Source organism: Acinonyx jubatus, chromosome D2 (assembly GCF_027475565.1).
Source record: "Acinonyx jubatus isolate Ajub_Pintada_27869175 chromosome D2, VMU_Ajub_asm_v1.0, whole genome shotgun sequence".
NCBI classification, from domain to species: Eukaryota; Metazoa; Chordata; class Mammalia; order Carnivora; family Felidae; genus Acinonyx; species Acinonyx jubatus.
The window spans coordinates 52514532-52537748 of record NC_069393.1 but is presented as its reverse complement, the minus strand read 5'-3'; the positions used below and the strand labels follow the sequence as shown (position 1 = coordinate 52537748).

The window sequence follows — 23217 nt, the reverse complement described above, 5'->3', positions numbered from 1 at the left end:
ACTTGAAAACCAGTTTAGAACATGGCTTTTTTACATTTATCATGTAACATAGCTGAAATACTGGGCCCTCCCAAAGTGATTAAACAGGAAGAAGGCAGTACTATTTTAATAGTGATTCAACCAGAAGGGAAAACTTTAAAATTGAAAAATAGATTTTAATTAATCTTTATTTTGGTGAAGAAACTATTGCATCGTTGTTCAGTATTCAATTGCCAGTGTGAAAAACTGGGGGTAAAAACACTTGAAGGATTGAGGAAAGAATGGTAGTTCAAGAAGAAACAGGTGCCAGGATTTATCTAGAGGGGAGGAGAGGAGAGTTTAAGGAAGGTTTCATTTAAGTTGATTTAATTGGAAGAAATTTGAGCATATTTATGTGCTAAGGGCATGGAGCTAAGGTAGAGGGAGTAGTTAAAACCATAACAAGGAGAAGCAAAATCCAGTATGTATGAGACAACGAGAGATGAAGGAATCTTAACTGGTGATTTTTTAAATTTTATATACCACTAAATTAAAATAATAATAATAAAACTGGAGGACCAATATAAGGTTGTCAACTTCTATACTTGCCAAGTGTAGACATTAAAAAAAAAAAAAGGACCGCAAACAATGGCCATCCAAACAATGGCCATCCACTATTACCATCATTTCCTACATAAAAGGTATTTATTTAAATTCTAAATGTAGAAAAGGTATAATGTAAGCATGTGCTAAATTTAGCATGATGTTCTCATTTCATTGAAGCCTGTTTATATGGACTCTAGATTTTGGGGCTAGTCTGAGCTGAGCACGTATAAGCAGGTGTGACTGCCCTGGTTGCCCGCATGGATCCTGCCACAACGGGAGATTCTCGAAGCACACCTTGGATGGTTGCACATTCCTGTCTCCTCTGTTGTGACTTTGGCTCTTCCTCTGACTTGCTTCCAAGTTGACCTAGGTGACCACTGACTCCAGGCTCCTCTTCCCATGGGTAACCTTACAGTTGAGACCTGTGGTACCTACTTCCACTCACTTTATTGAAAATGCATGTTTATCTGCCAAGGTTATGACTGTTTTATATCATCAACTCTGCCCTTTGTTAATGTTCAAACTCAACTATCTCTTTCTGATTAGTGTAGCATTCCTTTTGTTTTCACCTTGTTTACTTCCTCCCCTTTGCTTCTCATATACTTTTTTGGGGGTGGGGAAACTGATGAGCACCTTGTTTATGCTTCTTTCATTTGCCTTCCCAGAGAATGGCTGGTTTGTTGCACATCTTACTGGTGATATTAGTGTTCCTCTGAGCTTTTGTTTAGGCCCTGCCCTGCTTCACAACCTTTGGGGTAAAGTCCAAACCAAGTCAACTCCTTGTATCTGTAAAGAGAAAGCATGAGATCAATTAGAAAGTGGGTCAGGGGCACCTGGGCGGCTCAGTGGGTTAATATCCTGACTCTTGATTTCAGCTCAGGTCATGATCCCAGGGTCTTGGGCTCTGCACTGAACATGGAGCCTATTTAAGATTCTCTCTCTCTCTCTCTCTCTCTCTCTCTCTCTCTCTTTCCACCCCCTCCCCCACTCACACACTTTCTCTCAAATAATAAAAAAAAAATTTTTTTTAAAGAAAGTGCTTTGGGTCAAATAGACCTGTGTGTGCCTGCTCCATCCTCTGTCCTTTGCTGGCTGCGTGACTTTAGACAAGTCTTTTAAACATTCTGAGTCTTATCTTATCTGTAAACTAGGGAAAAGAACATCAATCTCATAAAGTTATTCCAAGGAAGAACTGAGAGGAATATGTAATAGCTTTGACATGTGCCGGCACATGGCAGGGCTACAGAAGGGGTGGCTGTTATTATAACCCTCCTTTACTCCCAGCACTTTCCAGAACTGGGCTGTCAAACATGGTAACTACTAGCAGCATATGTCCATTGAGCATCTGAAATGTGCTGGTCTCAGCTGAGATGTGCTGACACTATAAAATATACAAAATATACAAAATATTCAAAATATACAAATATATACAAAATATTCAAAGGCTTTGTTCGACAAAAAGAATGTATAATATCTCACTAATATTTTTATATTGCTTACATGTTGAAATGATAGTATTTTGGATATATTGGGTTAAATCAAATATATTGTCAAAAACTAATTTCACCTATTTCTTTTTATTGTTTAATAAGTCCATCAGAAATTTCAGAATTTTATATTGTCTAAACAAAGGTTTCTATGACAAAATACCATTGACTGGGTGGCTTAAACAACTGATGCTTATTTCTCACAGTTCTGGAAGCTAAGAAATCCATGATCAAGGTGCTGGCAGAGCACCGTCCAGAGTGGAGACAGAGAGAGGCTCTGGTCTCTTCCTATTCTTATAAGGACACTAATCCCATTATAGAGACCCTATCTTCATGACCTCATCTAAACCCAATTGCCTCCCAAAGGCCTCCTTCTTAATACCATCACACTGGGGGTTAGGGCTTCAACATAAATTTTGGAAGGACAGTCCTTAACACATAGGTAGCTTGCATTACATTTCTACTGGATTGCACTGTTGTAGAATCTTGATTTTTGTCTGTGAAATAGAAAAGACTGATAAACTATTGTCTAGGATCTTTCTTTAGAAATCACTCCTGGATATGATTCCCTTACCCACTTGATATCCCTGTTGAGGATGTTATGTTGTCTTTATTGCTTATTTGGCCTTAAGCATCTGCTTTGTATTGTTAATTGTTTTTTTCATGTTCATAGAAGATCAAAGATAGCATGTAATGAGATAGAGTGGCATCACCTGGAAAAGATTGGTCAGACACCCCATCAGATCCCCAAAGGGAGGCACCACCTCAGTGAAATTATTACAGTTCAGGGCTGAGTCATGAAGGAATGAGAATCTGGTTGGTCAGCATATATGTAGGAAATACTGTGTACTTGGTATTTTTGGGTACAAGTAATAGAAGCTGATTCTACTTTAGTTATGAATAGGGGATTAATTGGAATGGTAGTAGTGAGCTCACAGATTTGACAAAAGAGCTGGACAACTCTTAGCAGCCAGCACCCAAGGCCCACCTCACTGGGCACTGCGGGCAGACAACACAAGCTATGTGGCTTCTGCTCTTGTGAGTCTGCTCAGTGTTCAGATGATCAGGAGAGAGAAACTTGACTTTGTTGCATTCAGGTCATGGGCCCACCCACTCCTTAGGCCATTGGCGGTGGGATTCTGTATTGCCAGATCCACTAGAAGTATATGGGATTAGGTTTAGGTGGCTCTCTGAAGGGATGGTGTTTTGGCAGAGACAATGTTATGTGTTCACCAAATGCTGTTTTCTTTTCCTCTTCCTGGAACCAAATGAAAACCTCATTGCCTACCTTCCTTTTAAGCTAGATTAAGGTCAATAAAATGTAAGTGGAAGTGATATTCTGCATATGCAAGTCTGTATGGTCATAAAATCTGCAACAAGCTTGGAGGATACATGTTTAAGAGGCTAGGACTTTAGGATGGAAGGAGCCTGGAAGCCTGAGTCACCACTTAAAGGAGAGACTATAGAGAGCTTATAACTTACAACTTAATCAGACTGTGATATAATTAAGAAATAAAACTTTATTGGTACATCTCTGAGATTTGGGGATTGTTATGTTAGCTAGCATAATTACTCTGAGTAATGCAGGATTATTATCTTAGAAGAAAGGGGATGAAGAACACTGGGAACGCAATACATCTCTCTGGAAGAGTCACAACAACCAAGTACATGGAGACTGATATGTGGAACAATGCCAATTTTACTATTATACAATAAGAATATAATACTTTAGGGAACCAAGAGCTTAATCTTTTGCATATTCCATTATCTTCTTCATTTAGAGTATATGAGAAGCCGAACTATAATTGCACAGACACTGATAACATGGAAATACACAGAGTAAGGAGTGTGATTTATAGTTTTCAGTAGTATGAGGACCTGACTTCTTAATCATTGGTCATGTTTCTTAAAATGGACCTGAAGAATCTCTTGGGTTACACTGCAGTGTGCCAGAGAGCACATAAAACCCGGGATTTTTTTTTAAAACATGGCTTTAGACCTAGGGTGAGCAGAATTGTGGAGTCCAGAGTGTAAGCTTGGAGTTTGACAGACCAAGGTTTTAAGATCCAAGTTCTGACACTTATTAGCAAGTAGAAAAGTCACTTGGCAGTTAACTGCACAAAAAGCAATTAGGACAGTGGCTGATACATGAAGGACACAATAAAGATCAGTGGTTATTGTGTTGTGATTATAGCTCCAGATTGTGGCAATGCCTCTGTGATTATGCCTCTAGACTCTACTTATGAATGCTAGGAGTACTTTAGAGAGAAAAACTAGGAACTCACTATCTTGGTGCACCACATCTCTACAATGGGAACGTGCCTGACACAACCACACTCCTTTCCTGCTCCCAAGGTTGGCCAACCCTTCTTATAATTGGTACATTGAACCCTTAGAAATGTTCTTAGCACATCTAGGGAAGTTATGGCTAAATGTGGCTGGCCCAGAATTCAATTCTGTATATTTAGGTGACCTTGCATAGCTTTGTTCTTCCTTGGTTTGTGACCTCAGGAAGCTGTCTCATTTCAAGGTTCTTGTTGTAGCCCATGTGTACTGATTATGCAGTGTGTGTATGTCATGTTCACATCTAGTTTTGACCATTTTGAGAATGATATTTGACAATATTTGATATTTGATGTTTCCCTGCATTGATTGTGATTGTATATGGCCACTGCTCAATAAATACTGATTAACAAGATGAAAGAAATAAAGCTAAAGTATAAGGAGTATTGTCATCTTCTATTCTTTCACATCCAGCTCTTGCTACACTAGCAAGAAGGAGAGAGGAAGAGGGCATACATACCTTCAAATCCTAAAGTCAAGAAACAATCTTTTCAGTACAGTGACAAATACCAAGTGACTCCCTATCGTGCATTCTACCCCAGCTAAGGAGGTGACATGGGGTATTGAAAAGTCGAGTCTTAGTGGTCAGGCAGATGTAGGGTAGGAGCCAGCTTCATCATTTACTAGTGAGGGTACTAGAATTTATTAGGTAGGTGACCCTGTTCAACCTCTGCAAACTTCAGTTTCCTATTCAATTCATCTCCCATGTTTGGCAAGGACTGAATGAGACAATGATCAAGAAGCTCCTGGCCTGGATGGGACATATTCAGTCAATGTTATTTTCCTTTCCAAATAAAAATGGTTTTGGTGCTGTGGAAAGGCAAATGTTTGGCTCAGGGCTGGGCAATGCTTCTGGGATCTTGGAGAATATATTTCTATTAAAAAGCTGAAATTTGGGGCGCCTGGGTGGCTCAGTCGGTTGAGCGTCCGACTTCGGCTCAGGTCACGATCTCGGGGTCCGTGAGTTCGAGCCCCGCGTCGGGCTCTGGGCTGACAGCTCAGAGCCTGGAGCCTGCTTCCGATTCTGTGTCTCCCTCTCTCTCTGACCCTCCCCCGTTCATGCTCTGTCTCTCTCTGTCTCAAAAAAAAAAAAAGTTAAAAAAAAAAAAAGAATTGAAACTTCTCTATAAAAAAAATAAATAAATAAAAAGCTGAAATTCAGGTTTTCCTTTTGCATTTTCTTCAGTCATGGAACATGTGGGCATTTAAGTCCGATTTGTGGGCTGGATGAGGTCAGTGATGGTGAGCCAGGGTGATGGCAGTAAACATTTCTCTATGTATGTATACATGTATATTTCTCTTTTACCCCTCTCTTTCTTTTCTCCCTTCCTCTCTGTCAAGTCTTCTTCTTGGTTTTGTTCCATCAGTTTATTTTTTATTTATTTATTTATTTATTTATTTATTTATTTATTTATTCATTTGACAAGGTTACAACATTCAAAATTTAAAAGGCATAAAAGGGAATTTAGTGAAAAATCTCCTTCCTACCCTGTCTTTCAGCTATCAAATTCTTCTCCCTCCAGGCAACCAATGTCATCAGTTCCTTGTGTATCCTCTTGGAATATTCTGTTTACTTCTTTTTATATAAATTAATACCTACTATGCTGTACTGCTATCTGAATCTTGCTTTTTCACTTAATAATCTTAAAGATTATGGGGCACCTGGGTGGCTCAGTCGGTTAAGCAGCCGACTTTGGCTCAGATCATGATCTCACACTCTGTAAGTTCGAGCCCCGCATTGGACTCTGTTATGACAGCTCGGAGCCTGGAGCCTGCTTCCGATTCTGTGTCTCCCTCTCTCTCTGCTCCTCCCCTGCTCATACTCTGTCTCTCTCAAAAATAAACAAACATTAAAAAAAATTTAATAATCTTGAAGATTATTCCACATTCATGTGTGGAAAGCTCCCTTGCTCTTCCTTAGTTTAGTTTTATTGTATTATATTTTATTTTATGTATGTATTATAAGGCCCAAGGGCAGGCCACCCCAAATATACCACTTTGGCATATTGAGTATTTTCAGTAATAGTTACTTAAGAGATGGCCTGTGCAAGAAGGACATTCAAACCCTCTTCTGTCCCCCTGAAAGCAGGAACTAAATATCCCATATGAAAGATACCCTCCTAGTACCAAGAAGTAGAGGTATCTTTATCACCAGAGATAGGAAATCTAGAGCCAAAAAGACTTGTTACTTTTTACTAATTTACTAACCCAGCCCAAATACTGTTTAGAATTCCTTAGTAACTGAAGCTCCCAAAGTTTTCTTTGTCCTGTCAATTCCTCATAGATTTATTGTCTCTATTTCTAAAAAGTATAAAAAATTCCTGCCTTGGTTATTTCTTTAGGTCTGTTTCATTATTGGGCCTCTGTGCACATGTAATAAAACTTTGTGGGTTTTTTCCTTCTGTTAATCTGTCTTATGTAAGCTTAATTATTAGTCCAGCTAGAAGAAACTTGGACAGAGGAAATTTCTTCCTCCCTTTCAGTACCAGCGTTTATTTAACCCATTATCAATACCATTATTTATTTAACATCAGACTTTCTTTCTTTGTTTCTTTTTTCTTCCTTTATTTCTTTCTTTCTTTCTTCCTTTCTTTCTTTCTTTCTTTCTTTCTTTCTTTCTTTCTTTCTTTCTCTTTCTTTCTTTCTTTCTTTCTTTCTTTCTTTCTTTCTTGCTATTACAAGTAATGTTGCAATGAGTAAACTTTTATATGTTATTTTGCAATAAGCAAATATATCTATAAGATAAATTCCTGAAATAGAATTTCTGGGTGAAAAAGTATATTCATTTGTAAATTGATAGATGCTGCCAAATTGTCCTTCATAGAGGTTGTACCAATGTACCTAATTACCTGCAAAGTATCAAAGTCTTCTGACTTTTTAAAAATGCACATATGAAGGAACTAAAACACATACATAGGAAGTATCAGAGACAACTTGATATGATCCTATGAGCATAGGCCAATTGGATTGCTTATTGTTCCTTTCTTTGCTCTCTCTCAGGTAGATAATTTGGATCTCTTATATAGATTAAAGTTGTTTAACTCACAATTCTAAAATGGGACATCACATTAAAGATGCTTCTAATTTACAAACTGTTATTTAGCTGCATTTCAAACTATCAGAACCTCATGAATAAGTTGGTAGATTTGGTGGTTGGCTTACTCATTGGTTTTTAAAGTTCCAAGTTTGATAACTCTATATGTTAATTCTGCAGCTTGGGAACTTTTTGGTCTTGTACTGCTTCACTTTCCTAAACATTATGGAGAACTCCAAAGAGCTTCTGTTATGTGAGTTATATATGAGAGATATTTACCATATTTGAAAGCAAAACTGAAAAAAATTGAAATATTTATTTAAATGATTCCATTATGTTAACATAAATAATATTCTTATGAAAAATAAATATTTAGAAAACTAGTGAGAATAGCATTGGTTATATTGTTGCAAATCTGGCTTGATAGATGATAGCTGGCATGGTACCTTGTGCAACCCAGTGGAACATTTTCTATGGACTGGACTTCTATGATGCAACATTTCCTGCCCTGCCTTGACAATAGACATGTCTTCTCCTTACCCCTTTCTATAAAGCTCCACCCCAATTTCTAGGAAATGATATAGGCAACACCAAGTTTCACGAGCTCTCTATGAATTGGTTTTCCAAGTCCAGCTCCAAACCTAGCATTCCAATAGGCTAAAACTTGGATGGGTCTTTGTGGATCACAAAGTTCCTATGAGGGCATCTTACAGAATTCTAAGTGAATATAATAGCTGTATTAGACTTCATATAAGACACCAAAGGGACTATATGATGGCGTGCTTGGGGTAGTGTCCAGGCTTCATGTGCCCAACCTACACCCCAAGAATCAAATTCTAATGCCCAGTACTGAACATGGCTCCATACACCTACATTAGAAGTCAACACGTTACATAAAGACATCTGGCTCTCTTACCACTAGATTACTGTCAAGAGACTAATTGTGCTAACTGAGTGAATAGATAAGGGGCTAAAAGAGCCATGCTAAATATAGAGTAGTGCATGGGAAACACATAGAAAATCAGGCTCATTCCCCAGCCAGAGCCAAGTGTAATTCTCGCAGAGGATCAGAACTAAAGCCAGAACTGGAAAGGTAGCAACACTATGCGTAAGATAAAGACTGGTGACCCTTGGCCACCTACGTGGGCAGGTCAGCCAGGCAATTGAGAACTGTCCAACAGTAGGATTATATGCTGGCAGGAGGGAGTCAAATGAGGTTTGAAATCCATTAGACTGTTCCTACAGTTCCTAGTGAAACTGCTCAGAAGTAAGGACCCTGAGCTGGGCATCATTTTGAAGAGAAGGGGAGACAATATTCAACTCTATGGTATTAAGAACGGTTTGATACTTAGTGTTTTTATTCCCCTTTATGGTTTCCAAGTCCTCCAACTGCACTGCTTTGTAACATGGGCTGGACAAGTAATGATATTCTATTTAGCAAATGAGGCAAACAGGCTGAGTACGTTACATGCCTGGCTCAGCTAGAAAATGATATGGCCACACTCCTATTCCAGTGCTTTATCCACTCTTTCAAAGTGGGCTAGTGTGGGCGGGAGAAGCTGGAGGCAGTGGAAGAAACAAAAGCTCAAGCTGAACTGTTGGAGGCTAAGAGGGTTTAGAGAACAAAGAAGAGAAGGCAAAGGAAGCAGGGGAGACTCACAGGAAGGAATCCCTTGGCAAATGTGGGAGTTGATGGGGATATGGATCAGAGTATCAACTCACGTTGGGACACGCAGAATCAGGTTGGAAAAGTGGGAATAGGGCTAAATAATTTGAATGAGATGTGGTATGCAATACAGCATCATTGTGGTTTTATGAGAACCAAAGTAGCAATGAAAGCAGGGCTTTAGGAAGGTCACAGTCTAGCAGTGAGACAAGGACCTGGGTGGAAGAGACAAGAAGTGGGTAACTCATTAGGATACTGTTGTAATTCAGCTTGAGATTATTGATGTTGGACTAAAATGGTAGCAGTGGAAATGGTGACAAAAGAGTGAATCCACAAGACAATAAGACAGACACTCCAGGACTTGGTAACAGATTAGCTATGGGAACAAAAAGTATGGAATTTGAAGCTGCTCCAAGCTCTGGGTCTAGAACAATGAAAGTCTCCCTGGAACAGAAGATTAGGACCTTTATTTTAGAGATACTAGATTTGATGTGACTGTATCAGAGGGACAAACAAACAGTTTGAAACTTGTGATTATATCACAGCTGAATGACCAGGGTCAATATCCTTTATAAAATGAATTTCGAAGCACATGGATGAAAAAGGAAATGTTAGATTAGCGAGCACATTTGCTATAACCATAAAAACCAAAATATAGCCTTCTTTCATATTAACTTTATTAGTACTTATAAAATAAAAACAATTTATGAAAATATTTTCAGGATATAGAAACTACAGTCTTTGCAAAATACACACGCCTGTAATTGTTACAATACATACATATCCTTGTATATACGTCAGACATTATAAAAGTGTTTAAGAATGACACCCTGTAAAAGTTGAGAGAAGAAACATTTTCTCCAACCTTGGCCATATATTGTGACATTCAAGTACTTAAACCACACTTCTGAAATAAAACACATCTCTAGTGTACAGGCTGAAAGGGATTTAACTCTCAAAGTCCCATAAGTTGTTTTATTGTGCAAGGTAAAGAACCAAGAGAGGGTTCCCTGAGTTAATTTACCTTAGGTAACTCAAGCAGTGGTTTACTTTCTATACTTTATCATGGAAATAAGGGAGAAGGCCATGGGAACCCATCTCGGGCAGATCCTCCTCCCCAGTATTCCTATCTGTGCAGCATGGCTCCTCCTACAAGAGGATTTCTAACCTTTGAGCTCTAAAATGCTGATTCTGTAACTATCTATTTGCAAGATAATGCTCCTGCAACTCTAAATTCCAACACTGTGGATGAGGCTAAAGTTATAATGATAGTATGATTCCCCAAAGTAGACTTCATTTAAGATTTGTCAGGTGGAAAGCATTTAGGAAGATCAGCAAGCCAAAAATTCCCTCTTGGAACTATTGGAAAAGATCCTTTCTCACCAAGGCATAAACCTCAGAAGCCAAGTTCTTTCTTTCTTTGGAAGAATTGTGATGAAGGGGAGAGAAAGAGCCTATAATCTTTCAGATATGCAGGCTTAAGATAGTAACAGATGCTAGGTTGGACAGTAAGAGTTGGAGACCATTATAGCCTCACCAATAAAGCATTCATTATGATAATCATTCCCATGTACTCTCTACTTTCCAATTAACCTTCCAAGCTTTCCTAAATATTACATTCTCTCTTTAACTGCAGAGTATTGGCTGATGAAGTTCCAGATATAAAATGTTTGAATTCATGATGTTAGTATCATGGGGCAGCATTGATATTTAATACCATAGTGATATACTAAAATTTAACAGTGATTTTTTTTTATTATTCAAGACACTCTATTATTCAAGACACTACAGAAGTCAATCAACCATGGATTCACAGGTCTTTACATTTAACATATAACATGAAGCATTATTACATATAATTCCATAAGGGGAAAAGACTATAAAAATAAGTTTAATAAGATTACTGCATTTTAAAAAGTTGTTTTAAAAAAATATATGCCAAAGTCCTCTAAATATTTGGTGTAGAGAGGGTAAGGGAGGTATCTATTAGGATGAACCATAATGAACTCTGGTTTTTGTAAGTTAAAAAGGTAAAATCTTGGCAATTTCATATGGTTCAACCTAATAAAATCCTGAGAAAATTGTATTTGGCATCACACTATAAATTCAAAAAGAATTTATAGAAAATCACATTTCTAGTGAGGGGGAAATACTTCAGGATGGAAATGTGCACACTGGTTTTGCCAAGATTTCTCTCTTGCGGCTTAAAGACCTGAAATCTCAGAAAGTTAAGAAAAACGTAGTGCAGTTTCACACACACACAAAAAAACCAAAACCAGAGGACAATTAAAATTACAGAATGATAGCTACAGTTGTGAATGCCACCAAAACAGAAAACTTCTAGCCAAACCTGGTGATTAAAAACTTTTTAAACTTTACATATAAAAATTCTGGCATCAAAATGAAAAGGCACTCATGTGTGTTAAAAGAATAACCATGTATAAAAGCCTTGAAAATAAGGCTAATTCATTTGTATTATTAACACCATTAAGTAGGCACCTTTTCCAAGTTTCAGCTTTGGCCTACTAAATGGAATTAGGTTTCAAATGAATTACCGACCTAATCTAATCATAGCAGCATTATTATCAATAAGTTTCTTAGCTTTTACACTGCTAAAAGAACATCTAAAGTTTCCTCCCCACCTATATCCCCTCAGTACCAAAGATACACTTTAAAAAATTACATTTATACCAGTCATAAAACATTTTGCAGTTTTTCTTCAACTAAAGACCTGATCTCCTACCATCACCACCCCAACAACAGCAAGTAAGAAACCAAACCAAAACCAAAACATAATTGAGAAAAAAGTAATTGCTAGACCACACTGGCTAACTCTTAGCTAATTAAAGACATAGCATATTCAAAAATGGTACTTTAATTATTAAATTTATTAAATATAATCAGTGAAGGAAATGCAGGCTTTCCAGGCGTGTGCGTGCGCGGTGTGTCCGCACTGAGGGATGATGCCCAGAAAAACCAAGAACGCACTTCTGCCACAGCCTCATTTGGAGCTCTGGCACCATTTCCGAATGGCCGCGCCAGTACTACTGGCTACAACACACAGGGCCCCGCCCACCGTCCACCACGTGGGCATGTCGTTAAAGAAAATAATCTGGAAGATGAAAGCAAAGACCACATCCATCGTCCTCATTATTGCCACTGGGCCTGCTTTTTCTATTTGGAGGGCTTTCGTGAGAAACACCTGACCCCCCAAACCAAACAGGCCGATAAGGATGAGAAACAGCCTGTCCAATCCGCAGTATGGCAGACTCCACTCCCCTATGATGAAGAGGACGATGACGCTCTCTAGGAGGCCGAGTACGACATAATACCAAATGCTCAGAAAGTAGTCCACGGACTTCCCCATCTTTCTGATGATGACCATGGTCACGGCGGCAAAGACAGCGTGCGCCACTGCTGCGAACGTGCCCTTCAGGTGAACAGAGTAGCTCTCGTCCGTGCCCGCAGCGCTGGCTCCGAACAGGAACGGGGGCCTCACGATGAGGATCACGCCGGTGATCGTGAAGGCGGTGAAGAGGGCATCCCAGGGGCTGTACTTCTCCTTGAGAAATATCCAAGCAAATATGGACGTGAACACTGGAGAACTAAACGTGATGACGGTGGCGTCGGCCAGGGACGTCGCCTGGAAAGCGTAGTACAAAAGGATCATGGCGGTGGAGCCCAGGACTCCTCTGAGGAGGAGGAAAATGCGTTGACCTTTGGGGCCTATGAATCCGGTTCTGTAAATTCAAATGAAAGAGCGCACAATAAACCACGGTGGTATTTTTTAAATTGCAGTTCTTAATTAGATGTTATTTTTACAGTCCTAACTGGCAAAAAATAAGGAAATAGTAAGTGAATTTTAAGGCCCATAACTGAATGTTATACACGTTCAAAAAAATGGTTTCTACGTATAGCTAAAGCATGTACGTGTTCACAGTATAAGCAAAATCAATAAAAGAGAACTCCATAAATAGTATAATTACAATTCAACAAATATAACTTTTCCCATGTCTATACATGCTTACAAAAAAGACAAAAGGAAATGTTCATCGTGGTTAAACCTTAATAAGTGGTCTCCTAGGTGATTTTTCCTTATTTTCCCCAAATTTTCTACAATGACAATGTATGATTTTTATGATAAATACAATTTCAAGATTAAGCTGCCCTATACAAGAAAACTTGGTCGTGGCTAGTATGCATTGCCAATCTTACGAGTTTTTCTATAAAAGCTGAGGTAATGCTAAAGTGTAATTTAGCCACTGGATGTCAGACTACTTTTCATTATTCTCTGCAAGAAGAGTTAAGATACACTAAAAAAGAACAAGTAGCATTTGGATAAGTATAACAACTGATACTCAATTTTTTTTTAATTAATACTTACCAAGCAGAATGCTGGGTACATTTCAGGCTAGGTGCAGCTTGCTGACCTGTGCCAGCACTGAACATCTTTAGGGTAGCCTATAAGCCTGACATGAGGACCCACATTTCATTTAGAAATGAAACTGTGGTCACCTTTGACTCATACTTTGAGAAGCTAAGAGTCTTCCATGATAATGAAACATAAAATAGGTCAAAACAGATTGGTGCTAAGGATTTCAAAAATTCTTCTAGTGCCTTCCCCTGCCAATTGTTCTGTTGCAAAATGGGGAAGATAATTGTGTTAGCACCAGTTGCCACCCTTGAAAATTTCTGAACTCTTACCATCATTTCCTAAAATACTGTGACTTGCCCACACTTATACAGGAATTTCTGACAATATTAATCTTAGTAGCTTTTCACCATTTTTCACCAGATCTTCAGGATACGGGGTGAAACTATTCTAAATGAATCTGTACTATGTTATAGATACAAGGAGAATTTGGGGGCAAGTGACTGAAACTTTTAGTTTAGGGTTTAAGCATTTTTGCCCAAAGAGAGAAAGAGCCAGACAGCCACCAGGAACCAAAGTGGCCTATCCTCCAAGGGTTCTAAGTACACAGGGATGTGTAGAAGGCATAATTTTAATCTGGGAAAGGGTGGGGAGGGTGTTCTATATGGAAGGGGAAGAGGCATTGGGTAGGGAGGGAACAGTAAGGATGGGGAAAAAAGACAGTTTTCATATACTGTTAGATTCTACACAAGTGCTCTGATCTATAATTAATTTTATTTGGCCCTTGCCACCAAGGTGCAGGGTAGAGGACAAAGATTATCATTCCCTCCAGTGCATAGATGAGGACACTATAAACATGAAAGTATTTTAAAAGGTCTTGTTCAAGACTACCTTTTCCCTTTCCCATATCACCCTAGGGGCAAGACCCTGATATTATTACTTTAGTCTTCTGTCTGTCCTGGTAACAGAGCAGTCCATTCTACTGAAAGAAACTTGATATTAGGAGACACCACCACTTCCTCTCATTTACTTTTTTCTTCTAAATACTAGTTATGCAGAGGGAAAGAAGGGAGGGTGGTACAAGATGGAGGAATTGTACAAGGAAAGCTTTGTTCTCAAAATGAGGAGTGGAGAATAACTGAATCTACCCCCCCCCCCTTCTTGGGTATGTGGTTTGTGCTTATGAGAGCATCTTTTGTAGGTGAATCCTTATGACTTTTTATTAATCAGAGCCAAACAATGTAGTAACCGGTAAATCTATGGGAGGGATAAAGCAGACACTGTAGAATAAATAATTTAAGCAGGTCAAAAGATTTACATACATTTGTTAATACCTTCCACTTCGCAGGTAAGAAATACTTACTTTCTGTATATTAAGCAAGGGATAACGACTAGCATTTGGAACACACATCGGAATGCACTAATTTCTACAGCATGGACGTCTTGCACTTTTTTAACAAATAAAGAGCCCACTGAGAAAAGGAAGGCAGATAATAATGTATAAAACAAGCCAAGTCCAGGACAGCGTGCTTTCTTCTTGGCTTCTGAAAAAGATTAAGTTCTGGTTAGTCCTTGCTTCCAAGTGTATGTTTTAATATTTTCACTTAGGAATTGAGAAAAATGGAACAGTGTTAATGGCTAACAGGCTACAAATACTGTCTCCTAAGCATATCCATTCTCTGGACCTGAACCATTTTCCCCACCAAGAATGAGGAATCACTGATGTAGGCAACAATTTAAACCCATAATTTTTAAATGCAGTTTTACCCTATAAAATGGATTTCCTTTGGCTCACTGAAGAATCATTACTCACTTATAAGTCAAAAAGAAGTAAAAAAGCTTGCCAAGACAGGGAGAGAAATCTTTAAGAAACGCTTGTCAAGATGGCTAGAGAAAAATGCTTCCAAGTGATATTTTATATCATCTCACTGGTGAACCTGGCTTTATGAAGAAAGTGTTTTTCTTCTAGACAACAGTTTACAGCTGTGTCCTATGGCTACTTGTTGATTATCTTACTTCTCCCAGTAGCCTGTGAACCCTTCCAGGCTGGGACCTCAGCTGTCTTGTTTGTGCCTGCCACATGGAAGACCCCGATTAAATATTTGCTAAATGAAAGTATATGAGAGAACTCCACAGAAAGATGCACAGTCTAACACCACTGGTAACAGCCTAATCTGGGAAAGCTGTTTTGTTATTTTGAACCATTAATCAAATCTTTTACTTTTCATGGTTTTACAACTTATCTTCCATTTAGAGCATAAACTCTTTGAGGACAGAGGGTAGGTCTACCCGTCTGACCTCAAAGTGCTTTAAAATAAAATTTTTAAAAAATTACAACTGCCATTTAATACCAACTTCTTGGCTTGATCTGAACCAAGAAACTTCTGCTTTCTCTAGGGCATCAAGTATTCAATCCATTAGTGACTATGAGCATTCAACTTTTGTTTAGCCACTTCTGTCTTAGTTACCGAACACAGGACTAAAATCTGTTTTCAATCTCATATTCACCCCAAACCCATCATTCAGAGGGGAGCAAAATGGGACAGGGTAAGCAGAGAACTCCCTAAAAGACAGGTGACAAACTGAGGAACGTATTAGTATTTTTTTCTTTACTGAAACTAATACAAAACAAGAAAAGAATATGAAGGAAATGCTACTGGCCCTCATCAGTTAAGAACATAGCAAAATGGAAAGGTGTTTGTGGGTACTTGCAATTATCATTCCAATCTAGGAATTTATAATGTGTTACTTGGCTAGAGAACAGTTTTGCATAATAATGTTTTTAAAAAATGTCCTTCTCTGATAAATGCAAACACCCAGTAATACATTTCAATATCCTCATGTTAGCTGGATACCTTTGCCCACAAGTGACAGACACTTTGTGACTCAGGACCAAAGTATGATGGTGCACAATCTTTGTGTGTGTCTTTGTGACTCAGGACAAAGTATGATGGTGCACTGTACAGCCTGACCTTTGTAGTAAGAGATACCATTATGATCAGAGGCCTTTACCTCTTCCTGTTCCAGGTGCACAGTCAAAGAGAATCATTTGGAGCTACCAGTCATCGTGTCACAGATTATGTATTGTAAGTACCAGAATCCTCCACATTCTGTTCAACACCTATGTGGCTCAGATACCACAGAAACAAACTGCACATACTTACTCAGCCCATGAGAAGGAAACTTTAGACGACTTCCAAGTTAAGCACCACAAAATACATGTCTTGGCTGTGGTCAGCCTCAGTGTTCAGCTTCTGAAATTTCAGGGTTCAGGTCCAAATAAAATAGTTTTTCTTAAAAGAAACCCAACCCATGCATAGAACCAACACCCTCACACAGAACAGAACAGGAAGATCAAGGACAGAAAACACCTCCCTGGTCTGTATTTCAAGGATCTTCCCCAACCTAAACTTCTAAATTTTTCTCCAAAAAAATTTAACTTAACATGATATTTTAACTGTTTTATTTATTTATTTAATTTTAACTCTTTTATTTTTTAATTTTTTTTTCAACGTTTATTTATTTTTGGGACAGAGAGAGACAGAGCATGAACAGGGGAGGGGCAGAGAGAGAGGGAGACACAGAATCAGAAACAGGCTCCAGGCTCCGAGCCATCAGCCCAGAGCCTGACGCGGGGCTCGAACTCACGGACCGCGAGATCATGACCTGGCTGAAGTCGGACGCTTAACCGACTGCGCCACCCAGGCACCCCAATTTTAACTCTTTTAAAACTCAATTTTATACCCCTGGTTCTGATTATCTTGTCTCTTAAAACACGCACATATTTTCTTGCCTATAAACACCCTATGACCCATGATTGCTGACTGCAACAGGGCAGTTGTTACAAGGCCTGGCTGAACTTGATTATTCTTATGAGGGTGAGGCTTGGTTCTACTCATGCAGACCTCTCTTACTGAATAATAATTTCCATTCTGCCAAGGGAGATGAACAAGAGAGTAGCATCATCCAAAGATGCATTTGTTTATGTACTGTGCTTCTATGATCATATTCCACTACAAGCATAGCTAAATAATTCAAATTAAGTGGCCACGGTGTAATTTCTTGAGTTAGAAGAAAACTGAAAAGTTACTCAGTTTCTCTATCCTTTAAAGTGGTGATTCACAACCCTGGCTGGGAATCAGAATCAACTGAGTAATTTTTTAAACTTCAGTTCCCGAGCCCCACCCCAGACCCACTGCTACAGGATCTCTGCGACTGGAAAAGCCCTGTCAGCTAGAGAACCACTGCCACACTAGAGAACTCCCTCCAGGGGCGTGTGAGGCACTGTGTGTCTAAGACAGTTTCTTGCTTCAGGCGAAGATCCACACTGTCCCTCAAGAAAATAAATAGACATCTTAGGATAGCTGTATGCTGTCTGTGAAGGTTATCCAAGAATGTAGAAAAATGGGTAACAGTTTCAACCTGAACTTGAAAATGAGCTTTCTTGAGATAACCAGTTGGATCAAGCAGTTAAAGTGATACTGTCACAAAGTTCAATGACAACAAACAGTACAGTGGTTTAAAGTGTTTCTATGGCAGTCCTGTTTTCAGAATATTATCTGGTCACCTTACAATAACTATTACTAAGTCTCACTGTTAGCAATTTTCTTGGAAGTTAAAAGACGCCACAGGATTCTTAGGTGCAGTCGCTTATAATGTTTATCATTTTGCCATGTGCTGCCTGAGGGTACAGTATTCCTCTTTGGTTTACAAACAGCAGAAACATTTAAGAGTTTACAAGGACTGACTCAGCATTCCACCAAAATGACATTCAACCATAATAACTGATAAGGTGAGAAATTCACCTCTTTACAAGCTACACATCTGGTCTACACAGCTTGGAGTAGCCCCTTCTCTGGAGGCACCAGCCCATGCATAAATAATCAGAAGTCTGATCATTTTGGGGGCGCCTGGGTGGCTCAGTCGGTTGAGCATCCAGCTCTTGATTTCGGCTCAGGTCATGATCCCAGGGTCGTGGGATCGAGCCCCGTGTGTGGCTCTGCACTGAGCATGGGGCCTGCGTGGGCTTCTTCCCCTCTCTCCTTCTCCCTCTGCCTCTCTCCCCTCTCTTCCCTGCGTGCTCTCTAAAATTACTTAAAAAAAATTTTTTTTAATTAAAAAAAAAAAGAAGTCTGACCATTGTTAGCATTTAGGACAAAAATGGAGCAAGAATCATCTGGGTTTCGTCTCTCTAAATTAGGGGAAAGTTCCTAATAGGGAGAAGGGGGAATGGGGTGGGGATAAGAGGCATAGAAATCAGGGTCACACTTAGAGGAGGCCACCCAGAGGATGAGATGGTGCAGGCTGTGTAACTTTGTCTTCAAGGGAGATCTACCTATTTCCTCTGTTTCCAGGAAAATGACCTAGGTGGGTGGTGGAGTTAAGGAGGAATGTGCTTAAAGTAGCACTGTGGTCAGTAGAAAAGGCCTAGCCTGGGACTCTGGCATGCTGGGATCCTTAACTTTGGTGCTGCAGGGACTTGTGCCATGTCTCACCCACACATGCCAGATCTAGGGAAAAACAAAGCGACCCCCACCGCCAAGCCCTCACTGGGCTTCACTTCCCTCATTTGTGGAAAGAAGAGGTTGAACAAGATCAAGGTGTTTTTACAAAGGGTCTCTGGCTTTGGACACAGGTCTGTGAACCTCTTAACAATGTATATAAGATTGTGCCTCTGCCTTGTTTAGGATTAGTTGCCAAGAAATCCTCCTATATTTTAGGTATAGAATACAGTGGTTCAAATTTTTAAAAACAGAAAAAAAAGAATATATTACAAAATATTCATTATATTAACAATGGACATTTGGTTTAGTTCAGTGAGTTGTTATGAATAAAGATATTGTAAAAATTTACAACAACAAAAAAGTCCTCCTAACCCCAAAAGCTTAAGAACCTGTGGTCCCACTCAACTCTACCTTCCCAAGATTCTAAGACTCTGAGGCAAACATTTTCTAGGCTCTATGCTTTTCAACTTCCTCTTCAGGGAACACGGCTTCCTACTGTGATCAGTGTTCACGGTTAGCTCTCCACCCCCAACCTCACCTGTCTGCGGGATGGCCTCTCTTACTGACCCCCCAACCTCACTCACCTGAGGGATGGCCTCTCTTACTGACCCCCCCCCCCAACCTCACCAGCCTAGGGGATGGCCTCTCTGACTGCCCCCCAACCTCCAGCAGGGCGCACGGAACTGCAATCTGACTCCGCGGTAGTGCCCGCAACACTTTAATTACAGGAACAGTTTCAGAATCCCAAAAGGGTTCCAAACACAATCAGAAACTTTCCTGGTCTTCGCGCCCGCGGGGACGAAAAGGGCTTCTGCTTTGCAGACCCCCAGGTGAGGGCTCGAGGGTTTTCCCCGAGCTCTGGGCAAGGTAGGGATGGGGGCGCGGTCCTCGCTGCGCCCCCGGCCCAGAGTTGCGGGGACCCTAGCCCACTGGCACCCGCACCCCCTCCACCCAACCCCAGAGGCGAAACCCGCGCCGGGTCTGCACCCCACACTCACCCTGCGACGCACCCGAGCCGCACGGCGAGTTGCCGCACACCCAGCACCTGCAGGGGCCGGGCGTCCCCGCTGCCTCCGCCGCCGCCGGCTCCTCACTGGCGCCCTGCGGCGCGTCGTCCGTCAGCGGTAGCCCGGGCTCTGGCACCTCCGCCGCCCCGGCACTGTCCACGGGCCGCATCGCGCGGCCAGCGCTCTCCCCAGCGCCGCGGCGACTAGCGCGGGGAGTAGCGGCTCCGCTGCCCGGCTCTTCCGGCCGGCAGCGGCGGCGGCGGCGGGGCGCATGCGCGCGCGGCCCTCCTCCCCTTGCTGGGGACCGCGCTTGTCCTCCGCTGCCCTCTTACCTTCAGCTCCTGGAGCCTCCTGCGCACGGGAGGTCGGCCACCTCTCTGGGCTGCGGCGGTGCACACAGCTGGACGAAAGGCGTCCACCCCTCTGCTGCAGTCTAGCTAAACTGGCCAGCAGCTTGGAGTCATCCTTCCCCAGGCTCAGTGGACCCTTTTCTGTCGTTGCAGAGAGAGCGACGCCCAAGGGTCTTGTGGCCTTCTTTTGGGGCGGGTCATCGGAGGTTAGGAGAGTATATATTTATTTATTTATTGGCGTGGCGCCGCATCCAGCCCCTCTGGAATACCCTGGAGACCTTGCCAAACACTGTGCCTGTCTTTGTCTCCTTGCCAGTTATCCAAGGAAGGTAGAATTTTAGGTTAAAAAAAAAAAAAAAAAAAAAAGGAGTACCACATAACCACAGGGAAAATATATTTATAAGACTGGGACAGAACCCTTATGTTCTTTGTAACAGTAGACATTCATTATTGATCTTTTTTTTTTCTTTTCTCTTTTTCTGTTGTTGTTAACTGAAACATACTAATTTGGTTAGATATAAGATTACAATAATCTGACATAATTGCACCCCGTAAAGTAAACAATGTATGTCATCTGGCCCCAGGGTCCCTCGGATTCACTAATAGGCTCTTTATGTTTAAGTAATTCTTCTTTCATCTCTGCTTGCTTTAAATGTGAAAGGACAGTGTCTGGGCAAGGATGAACCTGTCTAAATTATTCTAGGCCCAAGTGGAAGCAAATTACCAACCAAGAGAGTAAAGTTTGTCTTTACTCAGATATTTGCACGAAGTGATTGACAACTGAAAAACATTGGACTTGAAGTCAGGAATCCTGGGTTCTGGCTCTGATTCTATCCCTGAGTATGTGACGTCAAACAGTCACCACCTACATCTTGAAACCTTGGTTACTTCATTTAATTAACAGAAATAAAAGATTTCCCTTCCTATTTTGCAGAGTTGTGCAAATGAAGTCCAATGAGGTGTGCAACAGCAGTCACCTGGAAAGCACTTTACTAGAAAATCCAGGTGTATTTTGAAGTAAGGTGAGCATATAATTGATCTTCTAAAACTGGGAACGCCTTTTTTAGAGTAAAAGAAGGAGCTTTTTCAGAAATTATGCAGGGCAATAGGCTGAAACTGGGATTGTCGTAGACAAACTGGGACAAATGGCCACCTGAATTCTGACTTGGTTAGCATATAACTTTGCCTTGTCTTAAAAAGAATTTAAGGCTGCTTATAAAAATATATGAAACTGATTTTGTTGCTGGTGGTGGTGGTGGTATTTTAGTGGAGAGAAAGTGTAGGGAAGGGTGGTGAGGGTGGTAGATCATGATTATGAATGAAGTGAGAACCAAAAATCTTCTCCAAACATCTGGAAATCAGGTGCAGTTTCACAACTGCATTTATTTGTAAGATTTAGATGTGCAGAATGTTTGAAGAATCCCTGTAATACTGTGACTTACAAGGGGTATATATTTGGTCATTCAGATATTTATTTGCTCTTCATCCATAGTTCTTGGCTCACAGCTGTCAAAACCCTTGGAATTTCCTGAGTGATAAGAGCCATGAGAGCAGCTTTTGTTATAATATTTGGTCTTTTGTCCTTAGTTCCTAAAATGGCTTCAGGGCCATAAAGATGAAATGGGCACCTTGTTATTCATAACAAACCTCCTGCCACAACTGAATTTATGTTAATGAGGTGACTTTCTGGAAGCATCTAAGGATGGGGGCTCATTGCCAGGTGAATTAACCATGTGATTAGAGGGTTGGAACTTTCAGTCCCACCCTCCACCCATGGGGAGGGGGAAGGGCAGGGATTGAGTTCAGTCACCAGCTGCCAATGATATAATCAATCATGCCTATGTAATGAATCCTCCATAAAAACCTCCAAAGAATGGAGTCTGGAGAGCTTACTGTTGGTGAAAGCATGGAGATGTGGGGAGAATGGCTCTCTTGGAGAGCTCACAGAAGGCCTGCATTCTTTCCCCATAACTTACTTGCCTTGTGGGTCTCTTCCATCTGGCTATTCCTGAGCTAGATCCTTTTACAATAAACTGGTGATCTAGTGAGTAAAACCCTTCTCTTAGTTCTGTGAGTGGCTCTAGCAAATTCATCAAACCCGAAGAGAGAGTCTTGGGAACCTCCAATCTATAGCTGGTGGGTCAGAAGCACAGGTGGCAACCTGGACTTACAATTGGCATCTGAAGGGGTGAGGGACAGCCTTGTAGGACTGAGTCCTTAAGCTGTGGTGTCTGAGGCTACCTCCAGGTAAATGGTGTCAGAATTGAGTTGAATTATAGAACACCCAGCTGGTGTCTGAAGAACTGTTGTTGGTGTGGGGAAATCTCCTTCTGCCCACCCCCCCTCCGCAGAATTACATCCAGCAACCCTATTAGTTTCCCTCTTCAAATAGTGAAGACAGTGGTTAGGAAGTCTAAAGAAGAAAGAATCAGATGATTTGAGCAAGAAGTACCTAGAAGAGAAAGAGAAGAAAATGGATACCACACCAGTATAGATTGGGGTGACCAAAGGGTGCCAGGATGATTTGGGTCTTGCACTTTATTCCCTCTACCCTCCTTCCCCTCTGCTGCTGGCATTGATGTATGAAAGGTATCTCACCATCGTTTTTCTTGTTTGCTAAACAAACAAGATCCCTGGAAACATAAAATCAACTGGTAAGAACAGTATGGACCAGACGAAGAGTCAGAAGACATGGCTCCAAGTTGCAGCTCCGCCCAGCAGAAGCATGGGATGGCTAAGTTTTTCCTTGAGCATTTCTAGGCTCTGGTGACAATGACTTAGAGCTGGTGAGAGGTGGGTTCCCCTACAGTGTGAAGGGTGGGGCAGAAATCCTGACTGGGGCATGAGGGGACCAGCTCCAAGCCCATTGCTAGTTTAAGTGAGGTTCTGC

At 40.8% G+C, this 23217-nt stretch overlaps 1 protein-coding gene and 1 long non-coding RNA gene across 4 annotated transcripts in view; one reads left to right on the top strand and one right to left on the bottom strand.

Moving 5' to 3' along the window:
- The window catches only part of LOC128312697 (uncharacterized), an 86091-nt gene extending 63776 nt beyond the window's left edge, over window positions 1-22315 (top strand). Inside the window, exons 2-3 of the long non-coding RNA XR_008292340.1 lie at window positions 16494-16552; window positions 21262-22315. This is a non-coding gene — a long non-coding RNA (uncharacterized LOC128312697). The remainder of the gene's footprint in view (window positions 1-16493; window positions 16553-21261) is intronic.
- SLC35G1 (solute carrier family 35 member G1) lies at window positions 9748-20245 on the bottom strand. 3 transcript variants are annotated; one of them, XM_027062652.2, is made up of 3 exons: window positions 19969-20245; window positions 14830-14938; window positions 9748-12834 (listed from the first exon to the last, which is right to left on the bottom strand). In XM_027062652.2, exons 1-3 carry the CDS (start codon window positions 20144-20146, stop codon window positions 12096-12098), a joined length of 1026 nt encoding a protein of 341 aa, XP_026918453.1. In that variant the 5' UTR covers window positions 20147-20245; the 3' UTR covers window positions 9748-12095. The 3 variants fall into 3 exon arrangements, with proteins under 3 accessions (XP_026918453.1, XP_053063686.1, XP_014917417.2); XM_053207711.1 differs by having other exon boundaries at window positions 14830-15010; window positions 19981-20245; XM_015061931.3 differs by having other exon boundaries at window positions 14830-15010; window positions 19969-20244.
- Window positions 22316-23217: the final 902 nt, after the last annotated feature.